A 12,698-nucleotide genomic window follows, 5' to 3' on the forward strand; every position below is an offset into this window, starting at 1 on the left:
ACTATAAAGATGATAAGAAGGGATTATCCATAAAAGGAGATAATTTTACATAGAAACAAGTAGGAGATCACGGACAAATAATGAAGAAAACCAAAATTCCACAATTACAATTAGCTATACTAAATTGCCAGCCCAATGAACCATCCACAGAGAATTTCCAAGCTGTTATGTGTTCACGTAAGAAAGTCAAGATACAATATAGTAAAAATCTCCAATACCACGAGTAACTCAGGGATAAGATTACTTATACTACGAGTAAGTGCTGTTTCAAAATGATAATACGATTAAATGCTGTACTAATATAAAGCGAGTAAGATAAATGCAACTCCATGAATAATAAGAATAATGCTGACTAAAATAGAGTAGAAAATACTCGAATACTCCATACTCAACCCATAAGAACACCCTCCAAACACTCATTTCCTACCGTGATGCCCACCAGCCTTGCTGGTGCACCCATGCATTACTTGAAGTCCTTGTAACTCCACTTCTCAGTCATCTTAGGAGCATACTTTCTCTTCTTAGCCACAGGAACTCTGGCCTCGATTTTACCACTGGATTGCAAGTTCAACATTTGATCGTAGAACAAGTTTCCTTCAGGCTTCAAGTTCTTCAAGTTGTTGGTCAACTCGTCCGATAATTTGACTTCCAAGGGTGCTTCCACAGAGTCGTACTTGAACAACTTCTTTCTCTTTCTTTCAGCTTTGGTTTCCTTTGGTTTCTTGGGTGCCTCAGCCTGTTCCTTCTTTAATATGGTGTCGAGATTTTGCAAGTCTTGCAATTGCTTCTTGAAGCCCTTGATCTTGTCTTCCAACTCTACCCTCTTTTTATGCTTAGCTTCTCTGTTTCTTCTGGCCTTGGTCTTAATCTTGACCTGCACCGGCTTCATCAACGACAACTTGTAGTCCTTTTCTTCGCCTTCTTCTTCCTTGTCCTCTTCCTGTTCTTCTTCCTCTTCGTCACTGCTATCTAATAATTCTTCGTCCTCCAATGTTTCAATGAGATGCTGGATTCTCTCTTTGTGCTCCTGCATTTTTTGACGGTTGAGTTCGAGCTTGTACTCCACTGAGTATTCCTTGTTGATCAATGCTTTCCACGATTCCAATGATGGGTTGTACGATTTTCCTGCGTCGACCGATTTGGTGTTCAAGTCGTTCTTTTCAAGCAAGATGGGGCTCTCCTTCATGGTCTTTGGCACAACTGTGGCCTTAGTCACTTCTGATATCGAAGAAGCAGGCTTGACGTTTTCTGGGAATTCGGGAGCAGGCTCATCTCCCCAGACATCCATGGATGAACCTCTGACAAGACCATCCTGCTCGGCCCTGTTCAAGGCCTTGGACTCACTCTTGTACTTACCACCGTTGAGCTTGATTAACCTCAACAAGTCAGTCTTTTTGACCCCTTGGATGGTGTTGTTGTTGGTGCCCTTGTTGGCTCTTGGGTTTTTCAACGCATCAATTTTGGACTTGTTGGCCAAAATTTCGCTGGTTTTGGACTTCTTGGCCAATCTTTTGGCTTCTGTAGGGGCCGAGTCGATCACGAACCCGTTGTCATCCTCCGAACCCTTGGATTTTCCCAAAAGGATCTCTCTGTCTCTGATTTCTTCTAAACCTTCTTCAACGTCCTGAATGTCCACGTTTTTTCTCCAGGCTTTCTTTCCCTTTCTGGATGGCTGCGGCCTCTTGGGCTTGGTTTGTTCCTTGACGTCAGACATGGCTGTGGAAGTCTGTTCAAGGGGGTGAATGTGTGGGATGTATAGTTGATTTCTGGTTTAATTTTTCAGATGAGATGCGTGTCACGTGCCCAGATTAGATAGCGAGATGGCCGGGTGGGACACGACCTTTTGCACCCATAAACTGTTACTAGAGCACTAATCAGAGTGGGAGGGTAGCAGGAGGGTGCAGAGGGTGAAGCAATAAACAAGAAGTCACTAATATGGCCTGGATATTTTTTTGTGATCGAAGCCATTACAGTTTGATTCTTTTCATATAGTTAACTAATTAGTAATTGCATTAACTCTAACCTATTTCTTCTAGCTAAGCTGTTCGAGGTGGATCTGGCAACAGATCGACCAGACATTGTGAAGACGATGTCAGATACGAATGTAAAAATATCTGTAATGAACGGAGAGTCTTGTGGCTTAGAAATTGCCTGAAGAATTAGGGTGAGAGCACCAAACAGATCTTAAAATAGTGGTCATTATTGTCAGGATATTCTAGACAGCCACTGTATCTTAATCTGAAACAACGAAGGCTGGAGCAGAGCCAAGCATAGCTGTAGACCAGTCATTCCCTGCCATTCCAGCCCCCTGTTTGACCGAAAGTAGTCCAGGTTAATTGTCCTATCTTCGCCTGGATTACTCCTGTAATTAAGCCATTGAGTTGAAGATAACGAGAAACATCCTGAGCATGCCTGTAATCAAACATCAACGAATTGCCTGGAAAGAATGAAATTAATCTACCCTCTTCCAGATCAACCCACTATGAAAGTCCGGAATGAGTTTGAGTAATTAATTCCTTGTATTACTCCTTAGTAGCAAAATAGTCGAACAACTGTTGTATGGAAGGGCAGCCCGAAGTATCCTTGGCTATTGTAACTGGCACCATTTATCACCTTCTAAAAGTTTCATGGGTGTCAATCTGGAGAGCTCTCGATACATCATGGCTGTCGATCTAAAGTGCCAATTAACATCTTCTTCTCGTTAGTGAGCTTCTAGGTATTTGTTGGCCATCGCAAATCGTACGGTGAGCTCTCGATATATTGTGTTTGTATCGAAATCAGTTGAAACTGGTTCCTGAACTCTGGATCTTGGCTGCACTTCAGTCAAAGCGCTTGTCGACTGAGTCTGATTATGGCTGCGAATTCTTCTTTGAGTTCTGCGTCACTGTATCACATAAAACGCCTCAATCACTAAAACTCTTCTCGTACTCACTACTGAGCTTCTGGAGATTCTGCTCGCTCAACTTGTTGCTCACAGGAGAATTCACCACGGGAAACTGGTCGGGCGAAGACTCTCTGCTGGCACCATCCTCGGGGTTCTGCGGCTCCACCGCAGCCACAGACTTGCGACGGTCTCTGCGCTCCTTCTTATCACGTTTGAGCAACTTCCCCCTGTCCAAGACCTGTTCCTCCTGCAAAAAGGCCAACATGTGGTTTCTTCGTCTCACACCTTCGTGGATCCAGAACTCGCTTCTGTAGAGCTCCCAGCCCTCACGCACGTCGGTGTTGAACAGCCTGGCGTTCAACACCAACTTGACGTCCGTGACACCGATCCGAGGCTGGCACTGCAGCTGGCACGACACCAAGAACACTTCCAATCTCGAGTGTCTATTTTTGACAGTGGACGGATACGCTTTGTGCAAGCAATTGAGACACATGGTAGCCGTGAAGAGCAGTAACTCACGGATCACATCGATGATGGAGTCGCTCCAGGGAGTCTTGATCTTGACGAGCCGCACGTTGAGCTGTCGCAAGCCCTTATTGGTGGACGACAAGAATTTCCGTGGAAGAACGATGGTTTTCTGGTACTCTCCCAGGAGGTGGTACAACATCAACGTCACCAACAACGCGAGGAGCACAAACTGGAGCACCACGCGTGCTGTGCCCTGCGACGAGTAGCGAGGATCCACCAAGAATAAGTGGTGGCTGATCCAGGCAATTAGTGAGCACAACACCGCCAAAAACGTCAAGTACTTGCGTCTGAGAGCTCTCTGCTGGATCACCTGCGCTCGCAAGCTCTCCTCGAGAATGAGCAAGTTACGGAAGATCTTTCCTGTGGCTGGCATCAGGGTATATCCCGTCCCCATGGGGTATTCGTGGCGGGAAGAACGGTGAGAACGCACGCTGGCACCGTCTGCAGACTTCGTGGACCTGCGACGGACCCGTTTGGTCTTGGGACTGGGAGTTTCTTCGGTAGTTGGCTTCGTTTTGCGAGCTCTTCTAGGCGATACGGACGCTGGAGACGGCGAATCGGGCACACTGGCACGGTGGGAACGGCGAGGACTATGCCTGAAGTCGAGAGAGCTCTGGGACGCTCCGTCGGAGTCGGAAAACACCACGAAGTCGTCGTCGCGATGAGTGTGGGACGAGTAGGGAGTAAGCTCCATGGGAGAGCGGTTGAAGAAGCCGTAGGCGTCGTCGTCACCCAACAACGGCGATGGTGGGGGAGATGGCGACAGTGTGGGCGTGGTTTGCGCCAGACTCTGGCCCGGAGGAGTCTGTTCTGTGACTGAAGACTCGTGGAGGTCTTCGTGGTGGTTTTGGTGATTTTCGTGCTGATTTTGGCGGTTTTCGTGGCTCTCCTGGTACTCCTGGCGGGACTCTGATGCCAGACTACTTTCCAGAGCTTCAGGAGCCGTTTTGGGCTCGTGATGTGGATGTTCTTGTGGTTTCAAGTCGATGGCATTCTGCAAGGTATTGGGGCGAGGAGGGTCGCTTTGAGGCTGGGAAAAAGACCCAGAGGACTGTGGCAGCTGTGCGGACGCGGAGGCTCCTTCCTGGCGTGGTGGCACGCTTGTGTCGTCATCCATGGCGTCGTTGGAGTGGTGGAACTGGCTGGGGGGCAGCTTCACTTGTTGGCCCGCGCTTACGCAAGCACTTACGTAATCAGCTCTCATGCCAACATTTCCCCAGCCCACCATCCACGGCGTAGTTCCCAACGCACCTGCCAGCACTCCACGATCCGCTGGACACCCGCTAGCCCACTCCCACCTCCCAAACAGGCAATTTTTCCGGCAGCCACCGTCCAGCTGAAGCCGACCGTTCAAATCGGGCAGTCTATCCATCTTTCTTGGTGATCCAGACACCGTCATAGTCACACGACTGGCACTTTATTACAGTTAGAAAAGACGACAAGCAGTCGCAAGAGAGCTCTGACGTCATATCAGACACTACAGTTCATTAGTCACACGACTGACACGACATTGAGTTCGAGAAGCATCGTAATCTCCTCAACAGCACACGATCGTCTTCATTCAGCAGGCATTAAAACGTCATAAGTGACAATTATCCTTGATACCGACGTCTTCAGTCAGCAGGCATCGAACATCCAGAATTGCACGACTGAAAAGTTCTACTCCACGGGACTACACTGAACTCGCCACGTCACAGACACCAAAAATCAAGTATCGTTCACAGGACTATCCTGAAATATCACATCAGACTTCAGCCCCTCTAGCTTGCCCGAGCCTACTTCATACAGTAGATCAAGACATCCAGAAGGTCGCAGAACGGTTCACATCACGATTCAGAGCACACTGCATTATTCGTTTAATTCACTTGCAGAACTAGATCGCTTCAACCATTAAGAGCCAACGCTGCACTCAGAATTGCTAGAAAATCTGTAACTACAGCCAGAGCAGATATCACAAGTTAAAGAGCTCGCTTTAATTCCAAGAAAGTCACTTCACATTTCACAGTCAGAAGACTCCCTTCACTACTTGCATTGCTAGCCAGCTTCACAAGGCTAACTTGCAAACAAATCCAGTTTTTGAGCCAGCGTATCCTTTGCCAACCAGAGAAAACTACCCTTCAAGGCCAGCTTGTGCCCCAATTCTATCCTTAATCAATACCAAAGCACAATGGCCTCGTTGAAAGAACAAAAGCAACTATTCGTCTCCGACCTTTTGGGAGGCAGTATCTCCGAGATCTATCTCCTAACCAGCATCTCGATCACCTCATGGTTGTCGTACAGTTTGGCCCAGAAGAGCCTCCAGAAGCGCGGAAGCAACGTCTCGTTGACTTTCGACTTTATTTTCAACGCTGTCACTTTGTTGGCAGCCATGACCATCTACAGCCCGAGCCTCCAGTGGCTCCACTGGATGGTCATCATTCCAGGAGTGGCTGTTGCCGTGTGGAGCAGAAACGTCCCCAAAAAAATCGGTGCAAACGGGCCAAAAAACGCCCAAAAACGGGAAACCCTGGCTAAGAAACGCTCAAATAACTCTACGGATACCAACGGGGCTCTTCCCCCAGACTTTCTCCCCAAAAAGCCGTTCATCACCGCCTATCGCTCGCACATGATGATCATCACAAACCTCGCCATTTTGGCGGTGGACTTCCCTGTTTTTCCCCGTCGCTTCGCCAAGGTCGAGACCTGGGGCACCTCGTTGATGGATCTTGGTGTTGGCTCGTTTGTGTTCTCGATGGGCTTGGTGCACTCGCGGTCGATTATCAAGGCCCAGACCCTTCAGAAAGCCAGGTTCAACTGGCAAAACTACCTCCGAATCGTGGCCAAGGGCATCCGCAAGTCGGTGCCATTGACTGTGTTAGGATTGGTGCGGCTCTTCAGTGTCAAGGGCTTAGATTACCAGGAACATGTTACTGAGTATGGAGTGCACTGGAATTTTTTTATGACTTTGGGGCTCTTTCCCACGCTTTTGGCACTCATGGACCCCGTGCTCGTGTACTTGCCTCGTGCATTGGTGGCCTTTGGGGTTTCTGTCGCCTACGAAGTGGTGTTGCACCGTGGAGGTTTATTGAAGTATGTGCTCACTGAGGGAAATCGCTACAATAATGTGTTTTCCATGAACAAGGAGGGCATCTCGTCGTTTTTCGGGTACTTGAGCATCTTCATCTTTGGCCAGTCGTTCGGATCGTTTGTGCTTCCAGCCAGAGCCACTCCCTACAACTTGGTGCAAATCCATAATGGACAAACTGGGGTGCGCAACAAGCGCACGAAGACCAGCTGGTTCGAGAGGGCCACCACTGTGTCCACCACGCGGGGGCTCGTGATAGCAGCTGTGTTCTACCAGGCAGTGTTTGCGTGGGTATCGTCGTCGCCATGGTTTTCCAATATCAGTCGTAGATTGGTGAATTTCCCGTACGTGGCATGGGTGTTGTCCTACAACGCCACATTCCTCTTGGGGTACCATGTTGTGTCGCAGTTGGTGTTGGGGGTAGAGTCTCGGGTGTTGAACTCCACCAACAGCGGGGGCTTGGGGCTCTTTTTGGTGGCCAATCTCTTGACAGGCTTGGTCAACATGTCCATCAACACATTGCAGTGCAGCGACGCGGTGGCATTCGGCATCCTCGTGGTGTATGCGGTTGCCGTGGTGGGTATTGGGCTTGAATTAGATCGGAGAAAGCTCTACCTCAAGTTGTAGCTGCAATATCCCCTCAATAGGCTTTACAGTTATAAAATAGAACGTCCAGCTGTAGGATGTGCATGATTCCATCAGAAAATATTCCAGGATACCAGTATGAATTCATCATCTCTCCGTAGCTCCTGCATTAATCCATCAGAAAATAAAGCTGTAGCAAATCATCACTTTAGCGTCTGCATTTATCCATCCTTCACTCTTAATGTTTATCATTCAGCTATTAGTAGGATTTTGGTTGGAGAAGGTTCTCAAGAGAGCACCAGGGGGTCGGATGAGCAGTTGGCTTGGGCATTAGCGACATTAAAAACTTTAGTAGTAAACAAAAATATTAAGAAGTAATCAAGTAACTCTTATGATACACTTCGGATGCAATGCTGCAAATAAAGCCTATGGGTACTTGTGCTGGTTTCCAACCTGCTATCAGATCTACACCTCCGCTATAAGAACCTTTACTAACAGGCCAAGAACATCCATACCGCTGAAAGCACAAGGCACCTCTAGTATTAGAACCCTCTTTAAAAGGACAAAACATCCGTACCGCTCCCACTTGGTTTTATATGCAGTGCTGATTAGGCTTCGAGGTTTTTCGAATTTGTTTGATTGAACAATATTCAGTAGATTAGTAAGATTGGGTCACAGTAATTTGTTGGGTATTATGGGGAAATAATTGATCTAATCTTTCAGATTTTCACCCCAAATTGATAACCTTCCCGTGGGTGGTTCAATCAATATTGTGCTATCAAGCTGATTGAAAGCATGATCTAATGTGAGACCCAATTACCATCCACCTTTCTCTTTTTGCTAAATTTTTCTTTGAGTAAGTGGCTAAACTTCATTTAAATAGGAGGGTAAAGTTTCCCGTTGAATGTTGACTATATGGATTGGACACGACCAAATATTGCAGCTACCAAGTTGCAACAATAGAGGTTCGGCAATCTCGGCCTGTACGGTGAAACAGGAGCCAAAAGGATCAAGGATAATTGACAAGAGAAATTACCATTGAACAGAAAACGCAATTCTTAGCGAGAATTTAGGCGGGAAAGATAGAAAATTGTACTTTAACTAGGGGGAAGTCCCTGTGGTCCAACGGTGCCCTTAATTGTGCCTTCAGAGCACCAAGTATGGTTTAACAATTAATTCACTCTACTGCTCTTTTAACAGCTTCATTGGTGTTCTATACAGTAGTTTTCAAGATGTTAACTTGTTGCACCCAATTGAAAGACTGAATTAGTGTACACAATCGTATTCTTCGTTCCATTTCTTGCCGAGTGATTTTATCTGCTTTGAACTTGGGAACTGTCATTGGAATATGTAGTGCTAAAACTATGTGAAATATTGAGTAACGCTATTCAAAAAGGTCAAGTCACAAACTATAAGTGGAAGTTTTCATTGTTTCCACACAAAAACGACGTAGAAATACCATTAGTAGAAACTCGATATGACTTGGGAATACTAGATAATCTCCAGTCCTAGCTCACCCAACAGGTAAATCACCTTCTTTAAATTATTGTAATAATAGTCGATCTGGGCGCCTGCACACGCTGATGGGAAAACCAACACACCACGTGATCTTGGTCACGTGGCTCGCACCCCCAACGGCTGCCTAACCTGTACCTCCCAGACCCTCCCACCCGCAGCGACATTTACCCACTTCCATATACAAACCACCTCCCTCTCCATTTCGTCTTCAGGAGCCTCCACCAATCCATTGCTGGCGTCCCCCCACACACACCCCAGTCCCCCACGCTCCTCTCGTCGGTCCGGCACACGCTCCATACCCTCACGTCTCCCCCACGGATCCAGCGGCAACTTCCTCCACCACAACTGCTGCCACTTCTCTCTGGAACGTACTAACTCACTTCCACCAGCCAATTCCCCCCCAATTCGCCTCTAATTCGCCTCCAGCCATGTCACAGGCCTCGTCGTCCTCGTGGACGTCGTTCCTCTCGTCCATCACCTCGTTTAACGGCGATTTGGCCTCGTTAACCGCGCCTCCCTTCATCTTGTCGCCAACATCCTTGGTGGAGTTTTCCCAGTACTGGGCAGAACATCCCGATTTGTTTGTGGAAGCCAGCCTGTTGCGTGCTGACGACAACGCCGGCGCTCCCGAAATCGAGGCTATGGCCTTGAAACGTGCCATTTCCGTCACCAAATGGTTCATTTCCACGTTGCGGTCGCAGTACTGTCTGCGTAACGAGTCCATGGGGTCGGAAAAGAAGCCATTGAACCCTTTCCTAGGTGAGGTTTTCGTGGGTAAGTGGGACTCGCCTCTGGTGGGTGAAACGGTGCTCTTGTCGGAGCAGGTCAGCCACCATCCTGCTGTCACTGCTTATGGCATCATCAATGCCAGCCACAACGTTTCGTTACAGGGCTACAACGGCGTCAAGGCCACCATCTCCAAGGCGTCCATCAACGTCAAGCAGTACGGCCACGGCATCTTGCAATTGGACGACTTGAACGAGTCGTACTTGTACACCTTGCCACCACTCCACATCGAAGGCTTGATCAGTGCATCGCCGTTTGTGGAGTTGGAGGGCACTTCCTACATCCAGTCGTCCAACGGGTTCATTGTCCAGATCGACTACTCGGGAAGAGGATACTTTTCCGGGAAAAAGCACACGTTCAAGGCCAGAATCTACCGCGACCAGCTCTCGTCTGCCAACAAGGACAATGCCTTGGTCACCATCAGTGGCCAGTGGTCCGACAAGTCGTACATCGCCAAGGGCTCAGCCACCCCCAGCTCAAAGACGGACGAGTTGTTCTACGACGCCATGGCTGTGAAGCCAGAACAATTGCAGGTCAAGCCTCTTGAATCCCAGCATCCCTTGGAGTCCAGACGCGCCTGGAAGAAGGTAGCCGACGCCATCAAGAAGTCCGACTACGACCAGATCCACCAAGAGAAGTCCATCATCGAAAACGAACAGAGAGACCTCAGAAAGAAGGAGCAGGAATCGGGAGCCAAGTGGCAGACCAGGTGGTTCGACAACGTCGACTACGCTGCCGAGCAGAAACACGATCCCTTCACCAATTTGACCAACTTGGCCAACTTGTCCATCCACAACGGCCCCTCAGGCTCTGCTAAGAGCTCCAAATACGACACAGGCGAGGCCAAGCACTGGAGATTGAACTTGGACAACTGGAAGCAAGAAACCGAAATCAAGCTCTAGATGTTTGACAAGATACGAGTTACTAGTGACAAGTATGTCCTTCCGTTGGTACAACCAGTTTGAATGACAAGTATATCCGTTCGCTTTCAAGATACGAATCACTATTCAAGACATGCCTTTTGTTGGTTCGATACAAACCTGTTGAAATGGTAGAACTCTCTTCCTTTGGCTAGCACTATGCGTATCTTGTAGTTATGGGTCCGACATGTGGCTGCAATTACTTTTGCGGTAGTATGATATGCGGTTTATTCGTCAGAGAGGGAGTGCAAGAATTGTTTCCATGTCATCTTAGAAGCTTATCAATAGCCAGTTGAATCTATTTCAGTGCCGTTTCGTATTATCATTAATTAATTTCAAGTATTCACTTTATAATCGTTTTATATAACCTGATTTTTCAAACCGTACTATAAAACCAGAATTCACCCACTGGTAATTACTATGTTCAAGTGAATAATCGGACTGGTTCTTACTAGGTGAATTTGTTTTCAAGACAACAAGAAGCCACCTAGATTAAGTGGGTAGATGCTAGACGATTACACCCAGAACGATACTTCCAGCGAGAATTGGGAGGGTTTTAAGATGTATTTCTAATCCCACCAGATTTGAGTCTTGGAACGAATAAAAAGGCTACAAATAAATGCCAAGTTAACCACACACCATTTATATTGTGTGTCACTGAATGCCAAATAAACCACCTATACACATTGAATGTCACTGAAAGGCCGTGTATTCACGTAACCCATACAAACCCATACACTTAATAAAAAAGCATACCATAGAGCCGAGTCGGCTACTGAGCGTAAATCTACCAGGCGGAATAGTATACATAAAACCGAGCCTACTGAGCGTAAATCACCAGGTGTAGTTGCAACCCAAAACCCAATCAGCAAGGTGTAGTTTCACACCATAAAACAGCTACTGAGCGTAAATCTACCAGGGTGTCCAAAATGATCATGTGACTGGACTTATACAGTCTCTTGGAATAAAGCGGAAAGGTCTCACCAAGCGTAATGCCCAGACCTATCCCCTCACCCCATGATATCAATCATAGCTCAAGCCAGCTGGGACTAAAATCTGGGGTAGTCCGTGCCCCAACCAATCCAGGGCTTCTCACGTGCAAACACTTAGGGCTTCTGCAGTCACCTGACCGCGCCCACCACCAACTCGCGCGCCATACAGGCCGTCTACACTTTGGTGCTGGGAACTTTACATTTTCGGGTGCAACCCGCACTTTCCCACCTAACCCGCAACCCTCGCCAGGCTCGCAGCAAAAATTTTCCACTGCACCAAAAACATCCAGCTAAAAAAAATTGAAAATTCATTTACTTCTTTTTGATAGCATCGATAGAACTATACGAAATGGCTGAATCTCACAGATGTATGTTTGGATAACAAGAACGAGGGCCTACAAAAGGCTATTCCCTGATATAAAGACGTGGCTGATAGTGGATGGACGACTGGTCGCTCCCATCTCCAATGGTGGGTTGCACCAGGCATGAAGACATCGAGTGACTGAAGTGAAACAAGTGAAAAATAAGCAATGCTGGCAGCAGCAAGAGGGCCCCAGACGAGTGGAGGCTTCTGTGCAACAGCCAACCACGCTTAGGCTGGGCATCGATGTACATCCATCCATTCACCAACGTCGACATATCACCAGTGTGAAACAAGTACTAACAAAGCAGTATACGTTAAGGGTAAGCATTTGTCATACCAACGTTCCAAGAACGTCAACAACCCAAATGTCTCCTTGATCCAAGTCGAAGGTGTCAACAACACCCAAGATGCCAAGTTCTACTTAGGTAAGAGAATTGCCTACGTCTACAGAGCTTCCAAGGAAGTCAGAGGTTCCAAGATCAGAGTTATCTGGGGTAAGGTCACCAGAACTCACGGTAACAACGGTGTCGTCAGAGCCAACTTCAGAAAGAACTTACCAGCCAAGACTTTCGGTGCTTCCGTCAGAATCATGTTGTACCCATCCAACATCTAAGTTACGATCCAATCACCACCATTTCCCCACCTCCTGATTTATTAAGTTAAATTGAAATAAGCAAGACGTATTACATCCAGTATATTACATACGTTTATTACATTGGGTTCTTTGTATATTAATTAGAACTTGATAATACACAACACTTATTAATTGTTACTAGGGATGGTATGTAGTTGTAGGCCGGCAATCGTGGTACTCCTGGAGGTACCATGCTGATCACGTGCGCTGTGACTCAGTTATACCACATGGCAGTTGTCTACAGGAATAGGCCTGTGTATTCCACGGCAGAAGCGTAGTTATCATACTAGTCTAGGACCTTCAGTTGGTCACGTGTGCGCTCGGTTTGCGTGCATAGAAGAGATCGAATATGTTCTTTATGTAACCAATTTAGAATACGGTACCAATCTCCGTGCTTTCAAATAATGAAAGTCTGGAATGGTA

At 47.2% G+C, this 12,698-nt stretch overlaps 5 protein-coding genes across 5 annotated transcripts; 3 read left to right on the forward strand and 2 right to left on the reverse strand.

Moving 5' to 3' along the window:
- Positions 1-463: 463 nt before the first annotated feature.
- Positions 464-1,714, reverse strand: CANTADRAFT_57916 (uncharacterized protein; the record flags this gene model as incomplete). The annotated part of the gene is made up of 1 exon (XM_020210745.1): positions 464-1,714. One exon carries the CDS (start codon positions 1,712-1,714, stop codon positions 464-466), a length of 1,251 nt encoding a protein of 416 aa, XP_020061762.1.
- A 1,189-nt stretch (positions 1,715-2,903) lies between these two features.
- On the reverse strand, positions 2,904-4,106 carry SPO7 (Nem1-Spo7 phosphatase regulatory subunit; the record flags this gene model as incomplete). Its single annotated transcript, XM_020211956.1, has 1 exon — positions 2,904-4,106. One exon carries the CDS (start codon positions 4,104-4,106, stop codon positions 2,904-2,906), a length of 1,203 nt encoding a protein of 400 aa, XP_020061763.1.
- A 1,473-nt stretch (positions 4,107-5,579) lies between these two features.
- Positions 5,580-7,103, forward strand: GWT1 (glucosaminyl-phosphotidylinositol O-acyltransferase; the record flags this gene model as incomplete). The annotated part of the gene is made up of 1 exon (XM_020207056.1): positions 5,580-7,103. The coding sequence occupies one exon, from the start codon at positions 5,580-5,582 to the stop codon at positions 7,101-7,103; it is 1,524 nt and encodes a 507-aa protein (XP_020061764.1).
- A 1,904-nt stretch (positions 7,104-9,007) lies between these two features.
- On the forward strand, positions 9,008-10,267 carry CANTADRAFT_57994 (oxysterol-binding protein; the record flags this gene model as incomplete). Its single annotated transcript, XM_020210756.1, has 1 exon — positions 9,008-10,267. One exon carries the CDS (start codon positions 9,008-9,010, stop codon positions 10,265-10,267), a length of 1,260 nt encoding a protein of 419 aa, XP_020061765.1.
- A 1,359-nt stretch (positions 10,268-11,626) lies between these two features.
- On the forward strand, positions 11,627-12,254 carry CANTADRAFT_92528 (60S ribosomal protein eL33; the record flags this gene model as incomplete). The annotated part of the gene is made up of 2 exons (XM_020211957.1): positions 11,627-11,645; positions 11,950-12,254. 2 exons carry the CDS (start codon positions 11,627-11,629, stop codon positions 12,252-12,254), a joined length of 324 nt encoding a protein of 107 aa, XP_020061766.1.
- Between the last annotated feature and the right edge of the window lie 444 nt (positions 12,255-12,698).

Source organism: Suhomyces tanzawaensis, assembly GCF_001661415.1.
Source record: "Suhomyces tanzawaensis NRRL Y-17324 unplaced genomic scaffold CANTAscaffold_10, whole genome shotgun sequence".
In the NCBI taxonomy this organism is placed as follows: domain Eukaryota; kingdom Fungi; phylum Ascomycota; class Pichiomycetes; order Serinales; family Debaryomycetaceae; genus Suhomyces; species Suhomyces tanzawaensis.